Source organism: Psittacula echo (assembly GCF_963264785.1).
Source record: "Psittacula echo genome assembly, chromosome: 11".
Lineage (NCBI taxonomy): Eukaryota > Metazoa > Chordata > Aves > Psittaciformes > Psittacidae > Psittacula > Psittacula echo.
Window position 1 is genome coordinate 13,616,004 of NC_137746.1, and position 13,782 is coordinate 13,629,785.

Here is a 13,782-nt window from a genome sequence, read left to right on the forward strand (position 1 = left end):
AAATTCAGATCCTTTCACCTAGCTTCATATGTTACAGAAGAAAGCCGAGGAGAGTCAAACTTTTAGGGAGAGAAGTGCATGTGCAAAAACTACAAAGGCCAGCACGAGATCTTAAAACTACGCCAGACTCCTCTTTGAGAGAGTCCAAACACCCACATGGACAGTGACCCTTCAGTTACACAAACCGAGCTGTAACAAAGAGCAGGCAGCCAGTGAAGAAGGATAGTAAGAAAATAAAAGAGAAGTTTGGGTAAGCCTGACAAAAAGCAAAGGGAAGAGGGGGGAAGAGAAAAACAAAAGAAGAAAAAAAGGTGCAAATCAGTATTTTAAATTTGTGACTGAAAATAAACCCATTCTTGACAGAGTCGATTTAGCAGAGAAACTGCAGTGGTTTAGGAAGAGCCCTGCCTCCCAGCAAGCAATCCCAGCCAGCAAGAAGCAGTAGGTTTCTGAATGAGCAAACTGCACACTTAGGGAAGAACTTGCTCTCTCTGCCTGCTTTCCAACACACCTATGAGAGACTCACTTCCTACCTGCTGGACCAGCAAAACCCAGGAAACTGGTTGGTCCTAGTTACACTTTGAGATTTCTTGTTTCACAAGAGCCCCCTCCAAATGTAAACCTGTTTTAGCATTCTTGTACATTAATGTCATGATTCTCCAGTTGTAGCTCCCACAACTTCTGCCACAGACAAGTCAATCAGATTTGGTATATGCCCTGGAAGGGGAAATGGGAGGTCTGGGTTTAAAGCAAACAAAAAAGAATCGTGCCAGTGCTCTGCAAGGTGTTGGATCCAACCTTGGTGGATCTGCTGAAGTCTTCAACCCAAAACACTTGGTGATTTAAATTAAGGTGAAAAAGAACAGTTTAACCTATTGAACTTAGAGAAAAGAAGGAAGTGGCAGACCTTTTAGGAAGAGGGATAACGTGTACAGGTGCAAAAATGTGACGTGCTGTAGTTCGCCACCTTAGGAGTAATCAAGAGTTTTGCTTGGTTTGGGTTTGGTTTTCTTAAGCACTTCCCAAAGGGTGGCTTGAGAGTTTATGGGTACCAAGGTGGAAGCATGAAGTGAAGACATGCCAAAAACATCAGGTTTTCATAACCCCTTCTTGAAACAGTGCACCGTGGTTCTGGTAAAAATGCATATCTACCAAATCTCCACTGACCGCGGGCCACTCGCCTACACAACATCAATTTACAGCCTCAAAGCTGATGTTTTTTGCCTTCTTCCACCCACCTCCCCAATTTTTTGTTCCTTGGGAGACATACAGCGCCACTGCATTAGAACGTACAAGAAATGAAAACAGTGAGTACGACTGATATAGATCCATTGACTTTTTATTACAAACGTAGTTGATCACTTGGCTTCAAAAAAGTTTAAATCAACCCCTGTTTTCTGTACGCCAGTACAAAGTAAAATCTATTTTACAAATTAAATACCTAAAAATTTGACAAAAATATTAAAGTTTGATGGAAAAAACAGTTATAAAAATCTTAAATCCCCCTTTAAGAAGGTAAGAGATAACATCCCCTCCCAACCCCCACAGTCCTGTTATACAATATTAATAATCATTTTTCTTTTTAGAATAGGTAGGTATGTTATATCTTGCTGTTAGCATACAAGTCACTCTAATAGCTTTATCTGTATATACTCCAGTTAGTGCATGAATGTCATCTGATTGAATATAATCAACTATCTTTAACTGATCCCTAATTTACATTTCATAGCTTGCATAGTTTGAAGGGACAAAGGTTATACTACAGCTAATCATAAAAAAAGGTGGTTACAGTGCTATTTGTAAAGGCAACAAAGTAATTGCTCCCCCCCAAACAAAAGAAGATACCAGTCGGCTCTGGGCAGGGGTTCAAGTCACCGGCCGCTCTCTCCCTGCTGCATGGGACCACCTCTGCCTTGTACCCTGCCCAAAAGGGCAGCCCCTCTGCACCTCACCACGGTCCCGTGGCAGGCTGCGAACCGCATTCCCACTGAGCACATTTCAACCCCTGCGAGGGATACGCAAGAAAGTGACACTGTCAAGTATTTATTTTGCTTTTTTTTTTTTTCTCTTTTTCTCATTTTCCTGTTTTTATCAATTAGAATTTTCCAAAGAAGCTCTCCTCTGCATTAGGGATACACCGTGCTGGAAGCTGAGCATCCTGCCTGTTACCCCACTGCTGAGCTGCTGACCATGGGCATGGGAACCCTGGCCCCAGCACCCGGATGGGTCTCAAGAGGGAGCATGATGAAAAAGCAGGAACCAACAGCAGCTCATTTTGGTTCTTTATTATTTCACTTCTCAGAGACAGAGCAATTTTCCTCTTTTTTTTTTTTTTTTTAATTTTTTTTTAACAACAACCACAAAAATACTTTAAATTCGGAGGACATTTCTCCATTAGCACAGAACCACTTAAAGGGTGGTTGTATTTCAACTGTAAATTACTTGACAGTGTCCTTTTAACTTAAAAAAAATAAAATAAAATAATGTCAGTATTGCAATGAATTTCAAGTTTTCTTGCACGTAGTCATTATAAAGTAGTTTTTATCATGCTCTTGGACCTATTCTACAAGACATTTAAAAGCATATCAGCAAGGAAAATATAAGGCATACTTCTCAGGAATTAGGTATCTTGGCACATTTGAGCATACTGTCTTATTTTAAAACAACACATATGGTCAAATATACCTTTCTTCTTCTAACATTAAACAGGGTTTTCTGTACTTTGTTTTAAATACTGATATATCAGAGCCTTGGTAAAGTACCGAGCACCTCTGGGAAAAACAAATAAAAATAAGCAAAAAAAAGGAGAAAAAAAAAAATCAAACCAAAAAGAAAACCAGGAGCGAAATCCCACGAACCTTTACAGTCATTTTGTCTTTCAATTAGCATCATTCATCAAGTCCTAGAACATACATAACGTGCATTGAAAGAAGTAACACAAAAACCCCTATGAAACACGCAGAAGAAACCCAAAACGAGACAAAAACTGACCACAAGTTCTCAGACACTGTTCACAGAACTGCCAGGGGGCTGTACTGGTGGGACTGGTTGGGCTGGAACCACGCGGCCCCTGCGCTGCTCGAGTCAGCCGGATCCCAGGCAGGATCCGGGCGGCGCGGGTCAGAAGACCCCTTGCTGGCCATAGGAAGCTATGGGAGGACACTTGCTGCGCTCTCATCGCCTCCCGCTACTCATTGCTGGGCACACACCACGGCAGCATGGAACTACGAGCACCGGCCCGTGTCCGTCAGCAGCGCGACAACTTTAGGGAGGGCAGTGAACAGCAGGACCGAGACAATCAATCAGTCAAGTAGCAAAACCGAAGCAATTCATGTCCTAACTACGTCTAGCAGCATGGAGAATGCAGTCCTGCACACATCACAGTTGAAGTACAATAACCGATGGAACTGCCCATCTAGAGCCTCCGATTCAAAAGCAGGTTATCAGACAAATGTTTACATGTAATTGAGAACCATGTCAAATGTCACATTACGCACTCTGAAAGCTTATTTTACTACTGGGAAAGAGGAAAGTGCACATTAAAGCAATTTTAAACATTTCCAGTGATTGTTTAAAAGAAACAGAAACACCTCGCTACCGGCAGCTTATAGTTAACTTTCTGTGAACACCAACAGCAAAACTTCTGTCAAGGGAAATAATGCAGGGTACAATGGAGACAGCTTGTTTGGACACTTACAGTACATCTCAAAAGGAAAAAGAGAAAGGGAATTATAAATTCAAATGGGAATAAAAAGACAGCAGGAAATAAAATTCCTTATAACAAACTTCTTTCTTTTTGTTTTTCTCCCCACCCTTCCAACACTCCATCCTTGACCATCAGTAAAGCAGCGCAGCCGCCAGGTCTACCAACTTCCAAAACCATTAACAAAAACGATTGCATCCCAAAAAAACTTTTGAGTGGACCAAGATCCTAGTTTCTCTGAAACGCTGTCTATTGCATTCCAGCCAAGAAAAGGAAAGAAAAGGAAAGGAAAAAGAAAGAAAGAAAAAAAAGTTTTGTTTTCACTGTTTAAGGCATCTTTTCATAACATTTTTTTCTTCACTCATAACGATGATAGTCATGCAGCACTTTAATGATAAAAATATATTACTATTTTACTTTACAGCAGCAAGTTAGTCAAAAGCACACCGACTTTTTTAAAAGAAAAAAAAAAAAGAAACAAAACCAACAAAAAAGAACAACCTGTAGAAGTCTATTATTATTATCATCATCATCATTATTATTACAAACAATTTCAATTTGGAGAACACACCTGGACAGCTCAGTGTTCTGACAAATCTGCCTTTCCCTACCCTAGGCTTCGAGCAGAGCCCGCAAGCGCGCATGTTGCTGCTGGGACAGGGAGGGGAGGGCACAGTCAAGGCTCGCCAGGTATGTAGCCAGTAATAACTAGCACCAGAGCTACATGGAAATCCGTTACAGACACACACCGGCTTGGCTCCCACTTTCAAAACCCCGTGGCTCAGTGGGGTTACTCTGCGATGGCACCGCTCTGATTTCTACCAGCCTGCAGAAGTTAACGGCACTGGCAGGGGGGTCCCAGCACGGGTTCGGACCTCACACCACATTAGGAGATAAGAGACAGTGCTCGTGCCAGTGGCGACACAGAAAGACTTGCTACCTGCTGCCCAAAGACAGGTCGACTGGAAACCGCTGCACATCAGATTAAGTACTTTTAAGTACACAGAATAAAAAAAATATATATTATGAACAATACAAGTACATCTCATATACACAGCAATGACAATAGGCCTACTCAGCTGTAAACCAAACAGGTGCAGAAAAAAATTATTACGGGAGGAAATCCTTTCCTTTTTTTTTCTCTCTCTCTCTTTTTTGCCTTTTTTTTTCTTTTCCTTTTTTTTTTTTTTTTTTTTTTACTATTTGAATAACTTTGGTTCAAACGTAAAAATCACAAGTTAGCAAATTTCATTTAAATGCCTTTTTTAATAATTTTTCTTCATGTTCACAGAAGTTTCACTGACCATTTTTATATGTTTAAGGTCCAGATGCAATGCATATTGTATAAAAGAGAGCACTTATTGTTTACCTTGCATGAATTAAACCTACGTACCTTTTAACTCTACAAACTTCTGCATAACATTTAGACAAAGCTCAGACACACAGCATGCCTAGCCCTCATATATATATACACATCTCTAATCACAGGTATATAGGGTGTCAAATATACTATAGTAACCTCCATGTAAGGTTCGAAATTTGGTAACAAAATGAGAAGAAAAAACTAAAAATATTATTTTACGTGTTCTAAAATATCTCTTTTTTTTTTTTTGTGCTAAAGTCAAATGTTAGCTCAACATGAAAAGGACTTTTTTTTTTTTATATAATTCAGCAATATTATAATCTTGACCATTTTTGCAAACACTTTTAATAATAATAGCTTAAACGTGTACAAAAGTTCTCGGTTAATTAGGGAAATAAACACTCAGTTCTTTATATTTTTAATCAAGTAGGAAACACAGTTCATATATAATGTTATTACTTTTTTTTTGACTCTTTTTTTTTGTGTGTGTTTTGTTTTGTAATTTTTTTTGTTTTTGTTTTGTTTTAGCAGCTGCTTACTGTTTGATACGGTGGGTAAAGTGGAGGAACATCCAGCGATGGGTGGCGGGTCGGAGGCGCTGCTGCCGGGCGGCGGGCGGGGGGCACCGGGCGGGCGGCGCTGCCGGGGGGGGCTCCGGGCCGAGGGGAGGGCTTCTCGCCGCCGCCCCCCCCCCGCCCTCCCGCCGCCCCCCGCCCGCCCTCCCGCCGGCGGCGGGGCCAGTCCTCGTCCCGGGGGGCGGGCGGTCAGTCCTCCTCGGGCTCCTCGGCCTGCAGCAGGGCGCCGGGCGGCCCGGCAGCGGCGGCGGCGGCCTCGGCCTCGGGGGGCGGCTCGGCCCCGGCGCCCGCGGGGGGGGCGGCGGCGGCGGCGGCTCGCTTGTCCCGCTGCTTCTCCTGGATCTTCTTCATCTCGTCCGAGTACTTGCAAAAGGTGTGGCCGAACTTGGCCCAGACCTTGTAGGGGACGGTGATGGAGTTGCGGTAGGTGGGCTTCACCTCGCTCACCCGCATGAAGACACCGTACTTGTTGGAACCCACGTCGAAGAAGAAGCGCTTGTTGTCCACAGTCAAGGAGGTGCCCTCGGGCAGCTCGGCCGGCTCCTCCTCCACCCCGTAGTCGTCGATGAGCTTGGCCAGGGCGTCGCGGAACTCGATGAGGCCCTGGGCCGGCAGGGCGATGGTCTGGCCCTGCGTGGAGCCCAGCCCCGGGCCGCGGTTGACGGTCTGACGGACGCGGAGGAAGCGCCCGCGCTGGTTCTCCTTCAGATCCATGTAGTACTTGCGGTTCTCCCGCACCAGGAACTCGCTCTTGAGCGCCCGCCGGGGCTCGTCGGCCGCCTGCGCCAGCTCGGGGGGCTGGCTGGGCCCCAGCTGGGCGTAGTGCTCGATGAAGTCGCCCAGGTAGTCGCGGAACTCGACGGCCACCGACATGGAGAGGGTCAGGCGGCTCTTGTTGCCACCCGCCCCCACCTCGGCGATCTTGAGGAAGCGGCCCTTGGCGTTCTGCTTCACGTCCAGGTAGAAGCGCTTGTTCTGGATGTCCACCCGCTTGGAGGCCAGCTCCTGCGTCTCATGCTGCAGGCCGCCGCCCGGGCCCCCGCCGCCGCCGCCGCCGCCCGAGCCCGGCCCCCCGGCGCCCGCCGCGCCCCCGCCGCCGCCGCCGCCCTGCTCGCTGCCGCTGTCTCTGTCCGCCATGATGCCGCCGCCCGCCGCCGCCGCCGCCGCCGCTCGGCCTCGGCCGCCGCCGCTTCTCTCCCGGCGCCCCCCCCGCGCCGCCGCCCGCGCCGCCGCCTCCGCCGCCGCCGCCTCCTCCTCCTCCTCCTCCTCCTCGGCCGCCCCCGGCCGCCGCCCGCCGCCGCCGCCGCTCCGCCCGCCGCCGCCGCCGCTGCTGCAACAGCCCCCGCGGCCACCAGCCGGCCGCTCTCGCGAGATCTGCGGGAGCGAGGAGAGGGCGCGGGAAGGCGGCAGAGAGCGGCCCCCGCCGCCGGCCGCCCCGCCGAGCCGGGCAGCAGCGCCGCGCTCCGCCACCGCCACTGACACCGCCGCTGTCACCGGCGCCCGTGCCAGCGGCGGCGGCTCGCCGCGCCTCCCGCCTCCCGAGCTCCTTCGGGAGGGATGCTCCCGGGAGGAAACCGCGCGGGAGACCGGGAGCAGCGGGGTCCGCCAGCCCGCCCCTCCCGGTGCAGCGATACCTGTGCCGGGGCAGCGTTCAGCATCGGGGTACCGGGCGGAAGGGCTTCCCGGGTGGGAGCGCGGAGTGGGATGTGTATTTATTGGGGGGCTGATAATTGAATACATCAGTACATCCACGGCGGGGGCCGAGAGCGCCGGACCTGCCGGAGCGGAGCGGGGATGGGGATCGGGGTTGAAGGGGCAGGTGCCGACGGGCAGTGTACCACCAGCGTCACCTCGCAGGGTCCCCCCAGTATTCCCTCGCAGCGACCAGTTGGCTTTTTATCCAAATGCTGCTCTCCGGGGCGGTTTGGAGAAGATCTCTGAGCTTCCAGTCCCTATTGCCAAACCCCAGATCCCAAAACCTGGATCCCAAGCCAGCTCCACCCCAAATGAGGATGCTTCCTCCCTGTGTTGCAGGCCACCGAGCAAACTGGGTTTGGCTGAAAGTCCGTTCCCCGGCCTGCTTTCCTGCCTGCTGCTCCCAGAACACCGGGTGCAGACTTGTGTGAAAGGCACTGATTTACCTCGAGCATCCCAAACCCCTGCAGGCGGTACACAAAGCAGTCCTGCTGCCGGGCAGGTTTAGTGGTGGCCCGTGGAGGGTTCTGCACATTCATCCAGGAGAAAGAGAGTCAGACACGTCTTAGTGCCTTAGGTGTTGCTTAGGTATCATAGGAGGGACCCCCAGTCTGCCCCATCATTATGATTAAACCCTTGGTTATTACTGACTCCATGGGTAATAAAAAAAGAAGGAAAGCAGCTTTCTTTCCACCCAGAAGCGATGTTTCGGAGCTCCAGTGGGTTGCAGCTTGCAAGCTGTCAGCAGCTGTATGTTGTCTGATAGAAATGCCCCAAACACCTGGGACACACTCTGCTCTTTTGCCTTTCATCCCACCCGGACACAAGACCTCTCCTGGTGGGTCCCTGGTGTGGGAAAGGTGCAGCCAGGCCAGGGCTGAGGGCTGGTGCTCTTGCAGTCCCTCACTCTTGATTTCATGCTAAAGACAAATGACAGCAGCCTCTTAATTGCAGCCTCTTGCTGACGCCAGCAGGTATCCTTATGGAGCCCAGACCACTGCCTTATTTATACAGTAGAGCTGGGAAATATGTAACTGCCAAGGAAGTGCATTTGAGAAAAACCTGGCACTTAGGAAGCACTGACTGGTCTGGCTCTGACTGCAGTGGGGTGAGAATTGCTGGTGGTGATGATGCTGGTCATGTGCAGCCAGCAGCAGAGGTTATTTCCCCCCTCAACAGCAATAACACAGGCCAGTGTTGCTGATTTCAGAAGGGGTGCACACCAGGTGGATGCTGGTGATTCCAAAAACAGACCTGCCAACGTATCTCCTTTGGTAGAATGGTGCTGGTGGGACCCTGCTTGTCCAGCATAATGCTGTGTTGCCAGTTCACAGCAGCTACCCAGTACTCTGGGTTTGAGTCTGACTTTGGCTTGAATACTTGCATTTACTTATTTAGGTAAACAGAATGAAGCAAAAAATTTATTTTTTTATCTTTTTTTTCTTCCCAATAGGTAATCTTCTTCAATAGGTGTATCCTGGATGTCTGGGCATGACTGTGCTGCAGCATTGGTCTCCTCAGTGCTAAAATTAGCTCATGTGGCCAAGGGAAGCCTGCTGTCTGGGATGACTGCTTCAATGAGGCAAGGGGCAAAACAGGACGGACGAAGGCAATGGACAAATGCAGGAGCCATAGGAATCTTTTCATACCTTGTACAGGTATAGCCAAAGGCTGGATGGGGATCTTGCAGGGACCTCCTGGCTCACACACTGCCCTCCCTTGCTTTTGCAGTCATGTCAATACATCCCATATGTTTAGCAGTCTTCATACTAGGCTTCTTCTGTGGGTTCTGCTGAAATCCAACCCAGACCTCTTTGCTCCAAAAATCAGGAAACTTTTCATCCCTAGCCTACATCTATCAATGTCTTCTTTATAGCTCCACAACTTTCAGCTTGGAGCTTTCACAAAGTTTTCTCATGCTTTCTCCCCTTCCACGTGTCTCTCAGTAGCAATTATGTCCCCTTCAGCCCTTGTTCTGGTAGTCTAAGTTTATCATAAGATAAATCCTCCTTTCTTTGACTGTTGTAGTCATCCTTTATCACACTGGTCTCAGTTCCTCTGAAAGACAAGAGAGAAGGTTTTCAGGGTAATGGCTGGGATTTCAGGCTTAGGATCAATGGGACTTTTGTTTGGGAATCCAGTTTGGAGGGCTTTTAAGAACATTTCTGATCGTCGCAGTGAGCATCTCAAAGTTTGGAGCCCAAGCCTGTTATTCAGCTACAAAACAACAACTGCTGACTCCAGGAACTTGTATGAACATTTATAATCACAGGAGGGAATCTAAGAGCCATTCAAACAACAGATACAATTAGTAACGAAAGTGACTGAGATGCAATTGTTATTGTGCAAGTCAAAGACAAGGCTGTCACACATGGAGGATGCTGCCAAGAAAGATGCATTGAAGTCGCAGAGCCATTCTTCTCCCATCTGCTGTCCGAATTCTCCTGCAGTCTCTCCGAATCTATTCAGGCTAGTTGGGTGATCTGAGTTTAGACTTGCCATGAGACACAGCTTTTTGCCAGGATGTGTTAGATCTTTGCCTTGGTCCAGTTCTTGTTCAGTGCTCCCACCATGGAAAAGGGATTATATTCTGGTTCAGGGTGTTTCCTGAGCCATGATGGAGGTTAGAGCGACAAAGCAAAGCAAAGTTGTCATTACCATCTCTTGGAGCCAGAGAAATTAGAAAGCAGTTACAGCAGTGTGGGGATGTCTGGAGCTGCACAAAGGCTTAGACCAGCCCCCAAACTGGAGCGTGTAATTGGATGGTGAAGTCTTCCTTTTCTTTCCATCTGGGTCCTCTTCAGAGCGTGCCGCTGGAGAGGGGAGTCCAGCATGGATTGTGCACTGTCTGTGGGGCACCGGTTGCCCTGTGAACAAGCTCCATCGTGTGCAGTGAACAAGAAACTAGCACATCACATCTGTAAGTCATTTACGAAGATGGGAACGATGAGCTGTGCACACAATAGAGTTGCTATTAGGCCTGTCGATCCTAATTAAAAAAATACTTCTCAATGAAAATTATTTATAAAAAGAAATCACAATGACCCTAAATCAAATTATTTGTGAATGGTTTTTAGTCTCCCAGATCAGTTAAAACTCCTCTGTTAGTCACTGGACGTCATCCAAACTACATGCTGAATGAACAACATGTCTGCCAAATTCCATTTTTTTTTCACCCTCGCCCAGTTTGGCACAGGACAGTTAAAGTCATTTTTCTGAATATCTTTCAGAACATCAAGCAACTGTGAAATAACAATGGAAGAGCTTGGCCGCGGTTAACTACAGCCCTCCAGTTGTAACTGCTTCTCTCCAAAGAAGTCCCTTCGGTTCCTTTGATGCTCCAGTTGAGCACTGAGGCTCCCTGCAGGGAGCCTGGCTTCCAGGTCTTCAGCAGTGGGGCACAGCTGGATCTAGGCTGACCTTGAGTACAGCCTAGATCCAAGGGTTTGTGTCTTTCTAGCCACCTGCTACAGACTGATATCCTGAGGATATACCAGCCATTCCTTGTCCACAACAGCAGTTCCCATGGTGAGCTGTACAGATGCCTCTTCTGCTTGCTCCTCAGCAAAAAAAAAAAAAGAGGAAAAAAGGGAATCAGTGACTGCACAATGGCAGAACAAGTTCTTGCTTCTTGTGTCTGCAAAGATAAAGTGCTAATTCTTGTAAGCAACCCATAAAATCTCGTCCAAGTGAAATAAGTTTGAGACTGTTTTCATGATGGCTTGTTCCAATTATGCAGTGTTTTCTCTTTTCCCTTGACTGCCCTGCAATTCTCCCTGCTACCCTTTTCTCAGCAAGCTGGCTTCCCCTTCATCAGTTCTTTCTCTTTTTGGCCATGGAAAACTCTGCAGTGTCATCACCTTCAGGGAGTGAGGATCCTGGCCAGTTCTTGGTTCTCCAGCTCCCCACATAATCCAGTAGTGCTGGCTGCTGTTTTGTTGAAAACTAGCAACAAATGGCCACCAAATTCTAATCTCGCTGGTGTTCAGTGACAAAGATTTACAAAACCAGGGCTCTCTGCTCCTTGCCTCCGAAGGAGGAGTAAGGAGTAGAGCAAAACATCATGTACAGTAGTTAGCAAAGGTTATGCAACCCCTAAAAGTTGCAGTGCCCTGGTCTAACACCAGCAGACCTATCCCCAGATGGACTGAGCTATGCTCACTCTGCTTTATAGCAGCTCACCTCCCAGATCCAGCTGGCTTGCTGTTCTCTAGTTGAAGCACTGAAATGCCTGTTGCTGCCCTTCCCTCTTCCCATGCCCAGGGCATTGGCTGGGAAGGTGCTCCTTCCCCAGGGGTGTCCAGGAGGATAGGCATAGCTGGCTTGGTGGGAGAGCTGGCTCTGGCTCCTGGTGCACTACTTGGCCTTTTATTAGGATGAGGACACTCCTGTATTTTTGCTGTACGATTCCCATTGTCCTCATGCTGCCTTTCTGGTTTCTCCAGAGCTGTGCCCAGATGGTCTTGGGATGCTGTTCCTACAGCCATGACTCCAGGTCCTTGACTTGTATAGCTGTGCAGCAAACCAGCTGAGAGTCTTGCTCTTCTTTCCAGGCTTATGGAGATGCTGGGGTCTGTGGGCTGTGAATCCATTCTCATCCATCCAGCTTCTTGCAGGCTGGTGATTCTTTCCCACTACTTTAAACCACATTTTCTTAAGAAGCATGGAAGGATGTTGGCAATTCCCAAATCATGGACTAGATATTTTACCATCCTTTGAAATGATTTTGTGTGTGTGGGGTCCAGATAGCCTTCTGCAGCATTCAGACACCCTGCTGAGAGACATGCAAACCCATCATCTCACCCATCATTTCTCACCACTTTAATCTCAGGATGGTACCCATGTGCCAGCCCAAAACTACTGATCACATAGGGTTTCTTTCCTCCAGTTTTTCTCTCTGCAGTGTTCTCTCAGTGGGAGCATTAACTTGTCACATGTGACAGAAGTTTCCTGTATCAGTTCATGTCCCCACATCCTTGCTCTGCTGTGTCCAGAGCAGGTAGGGACGCCAAGGTGGAACAATTTATTTTGTAAGAAGACTGGTGGTTGAGCTTGTTTTTCAGCTTTCTGCCTGTGTGAGTGGAATTAGACAGGTGGCTGCCCTGTGGAGACCTCTCCCTCCTGGACCATGGTCTGCTGCTGGTAAAGCTGTCTCTTCAGGCTCTTTATTGCTGAGCCTGTTGGATGCTTTGAGACAACTGGCACTAGAGGACTGGTGAAGCTCTGCCACAGCTCCTGGTCAAAGCTGCCATGATTCATCACGACCAGGGAGGTGTGTGGAAAGGACCTTTGTGCCCTGTGGCTTACAGCGGCCAAACTCCCCATGGGGCTACCTCATCCACCAGGAACATTGAAAAATAGATTTGTCCTGTTGGCGCTCTGTGACTCTAATGAATGTTCCAGGCACCATCCCTGCCAGTTCCTTGCTAGGCCTTTCCAGCCCTTATTACCTTGTCCCAAGCAGTGGGATGTTTCCAGTTTAGGAGTCAGTCTTTCTCATGAAGACTGCTGTCTCGACACACTGTTTCCTATTGCCCCAATGAGAAACTGCCTCTCCCAGCTCCTAGCGGCATGTTTCCAATGTGATGCTGCACTTGAGCAGGTGGAGAAGTAGAGGTTACAACCTTGGGGGTCCAAAGCTGAGGCAGGGCTGCCTCCCCACTTCCATCCCTCATTGCTTTTCAGCAGTGTGCTTGTACACACAAAAAATGCAGAAGCAAGCTGTCAATAAAGACCATCATCTGGGGTCTCAATGTTGGTGCCATTGTCCAGATCGTGCTGCTGTCCCACCAGCAGCCCATTTATCCCTCACCCAACGTCTTCTCAAAGTAGCAGCCAAAACACTCCCTTGGGGCAGCTGGGATTTATGAGAGTACAGCAGGAGCAGAGCAGGGCAGTCACTCTGTCTGCCCTGGCCTCCTCAAGTCCTTTACTGCATGCAGCCCTGTTCACAGGGAGCAAGGTTGCTCATGGGGCTGGAGCAAACAGTTTTGAACTGAGATTTATTTTTGCAGTTTTCAGGAAAAGAATGCTTTGAATTTTATTATTTTATTTTATTTTATTTTATTTTTTTGTATTCCAAACCAGCACTTTAGCAGTTCTTCCTCCACGTTCAACCAGAAGGAATGTTTCACAACTGTACACCAGCATTGGAATCCACAGCATCACAACCCTCCCTACAGAGGCCATGCAAAGGATGCTGTGAAACAGGATGCCAGACCCAAAGGCTTTCTTTTTCCTTTTAAAACTATGACTTTTAATACAACTTCTTCTTTCGTGTGTAGCTTAGGGGTGTGCCCCTTGTGACATGCTCCACCAAGGAGACTTTGGCTCTGTTGCCTCTGTACCTTCGCTCCGGGTAGTTTGTGGCCACCATTAATTCACCCTTAGCATCCTCTCAGCCAGAATAAACAAGACCACCTCCATTATCCCCCCTCTTAGCCCCT

At 48.2% G+C, this 13,782-nt stretch overlaps 1 protein-coding gene across 1 annotated transcript; it reads right to left on the reverse strand.

Moving 5' to 3' along the window:
- Positions 1-5,699: 5,699 nt before the first annotated feature.
- On the reverse strand, positions 5,700-6,778 carry PURA (purine rich element binding protein A; the record flags this gene model as incomplete). Its single annotated transcript, XM_080627064.1, has 1 exon — positions 5,700-6,778. One exon carries the CDS (start codon positions 6,776-6,778, stop codon positions 5,831-5,833), a length of 948 nt encoding a protein of 315 aa, XP_080483190.1. The 3' UTR covers positions 5,700-5,830.
- Positions 6,779-13,782: the final 7,004 nt, after the last annotated feature.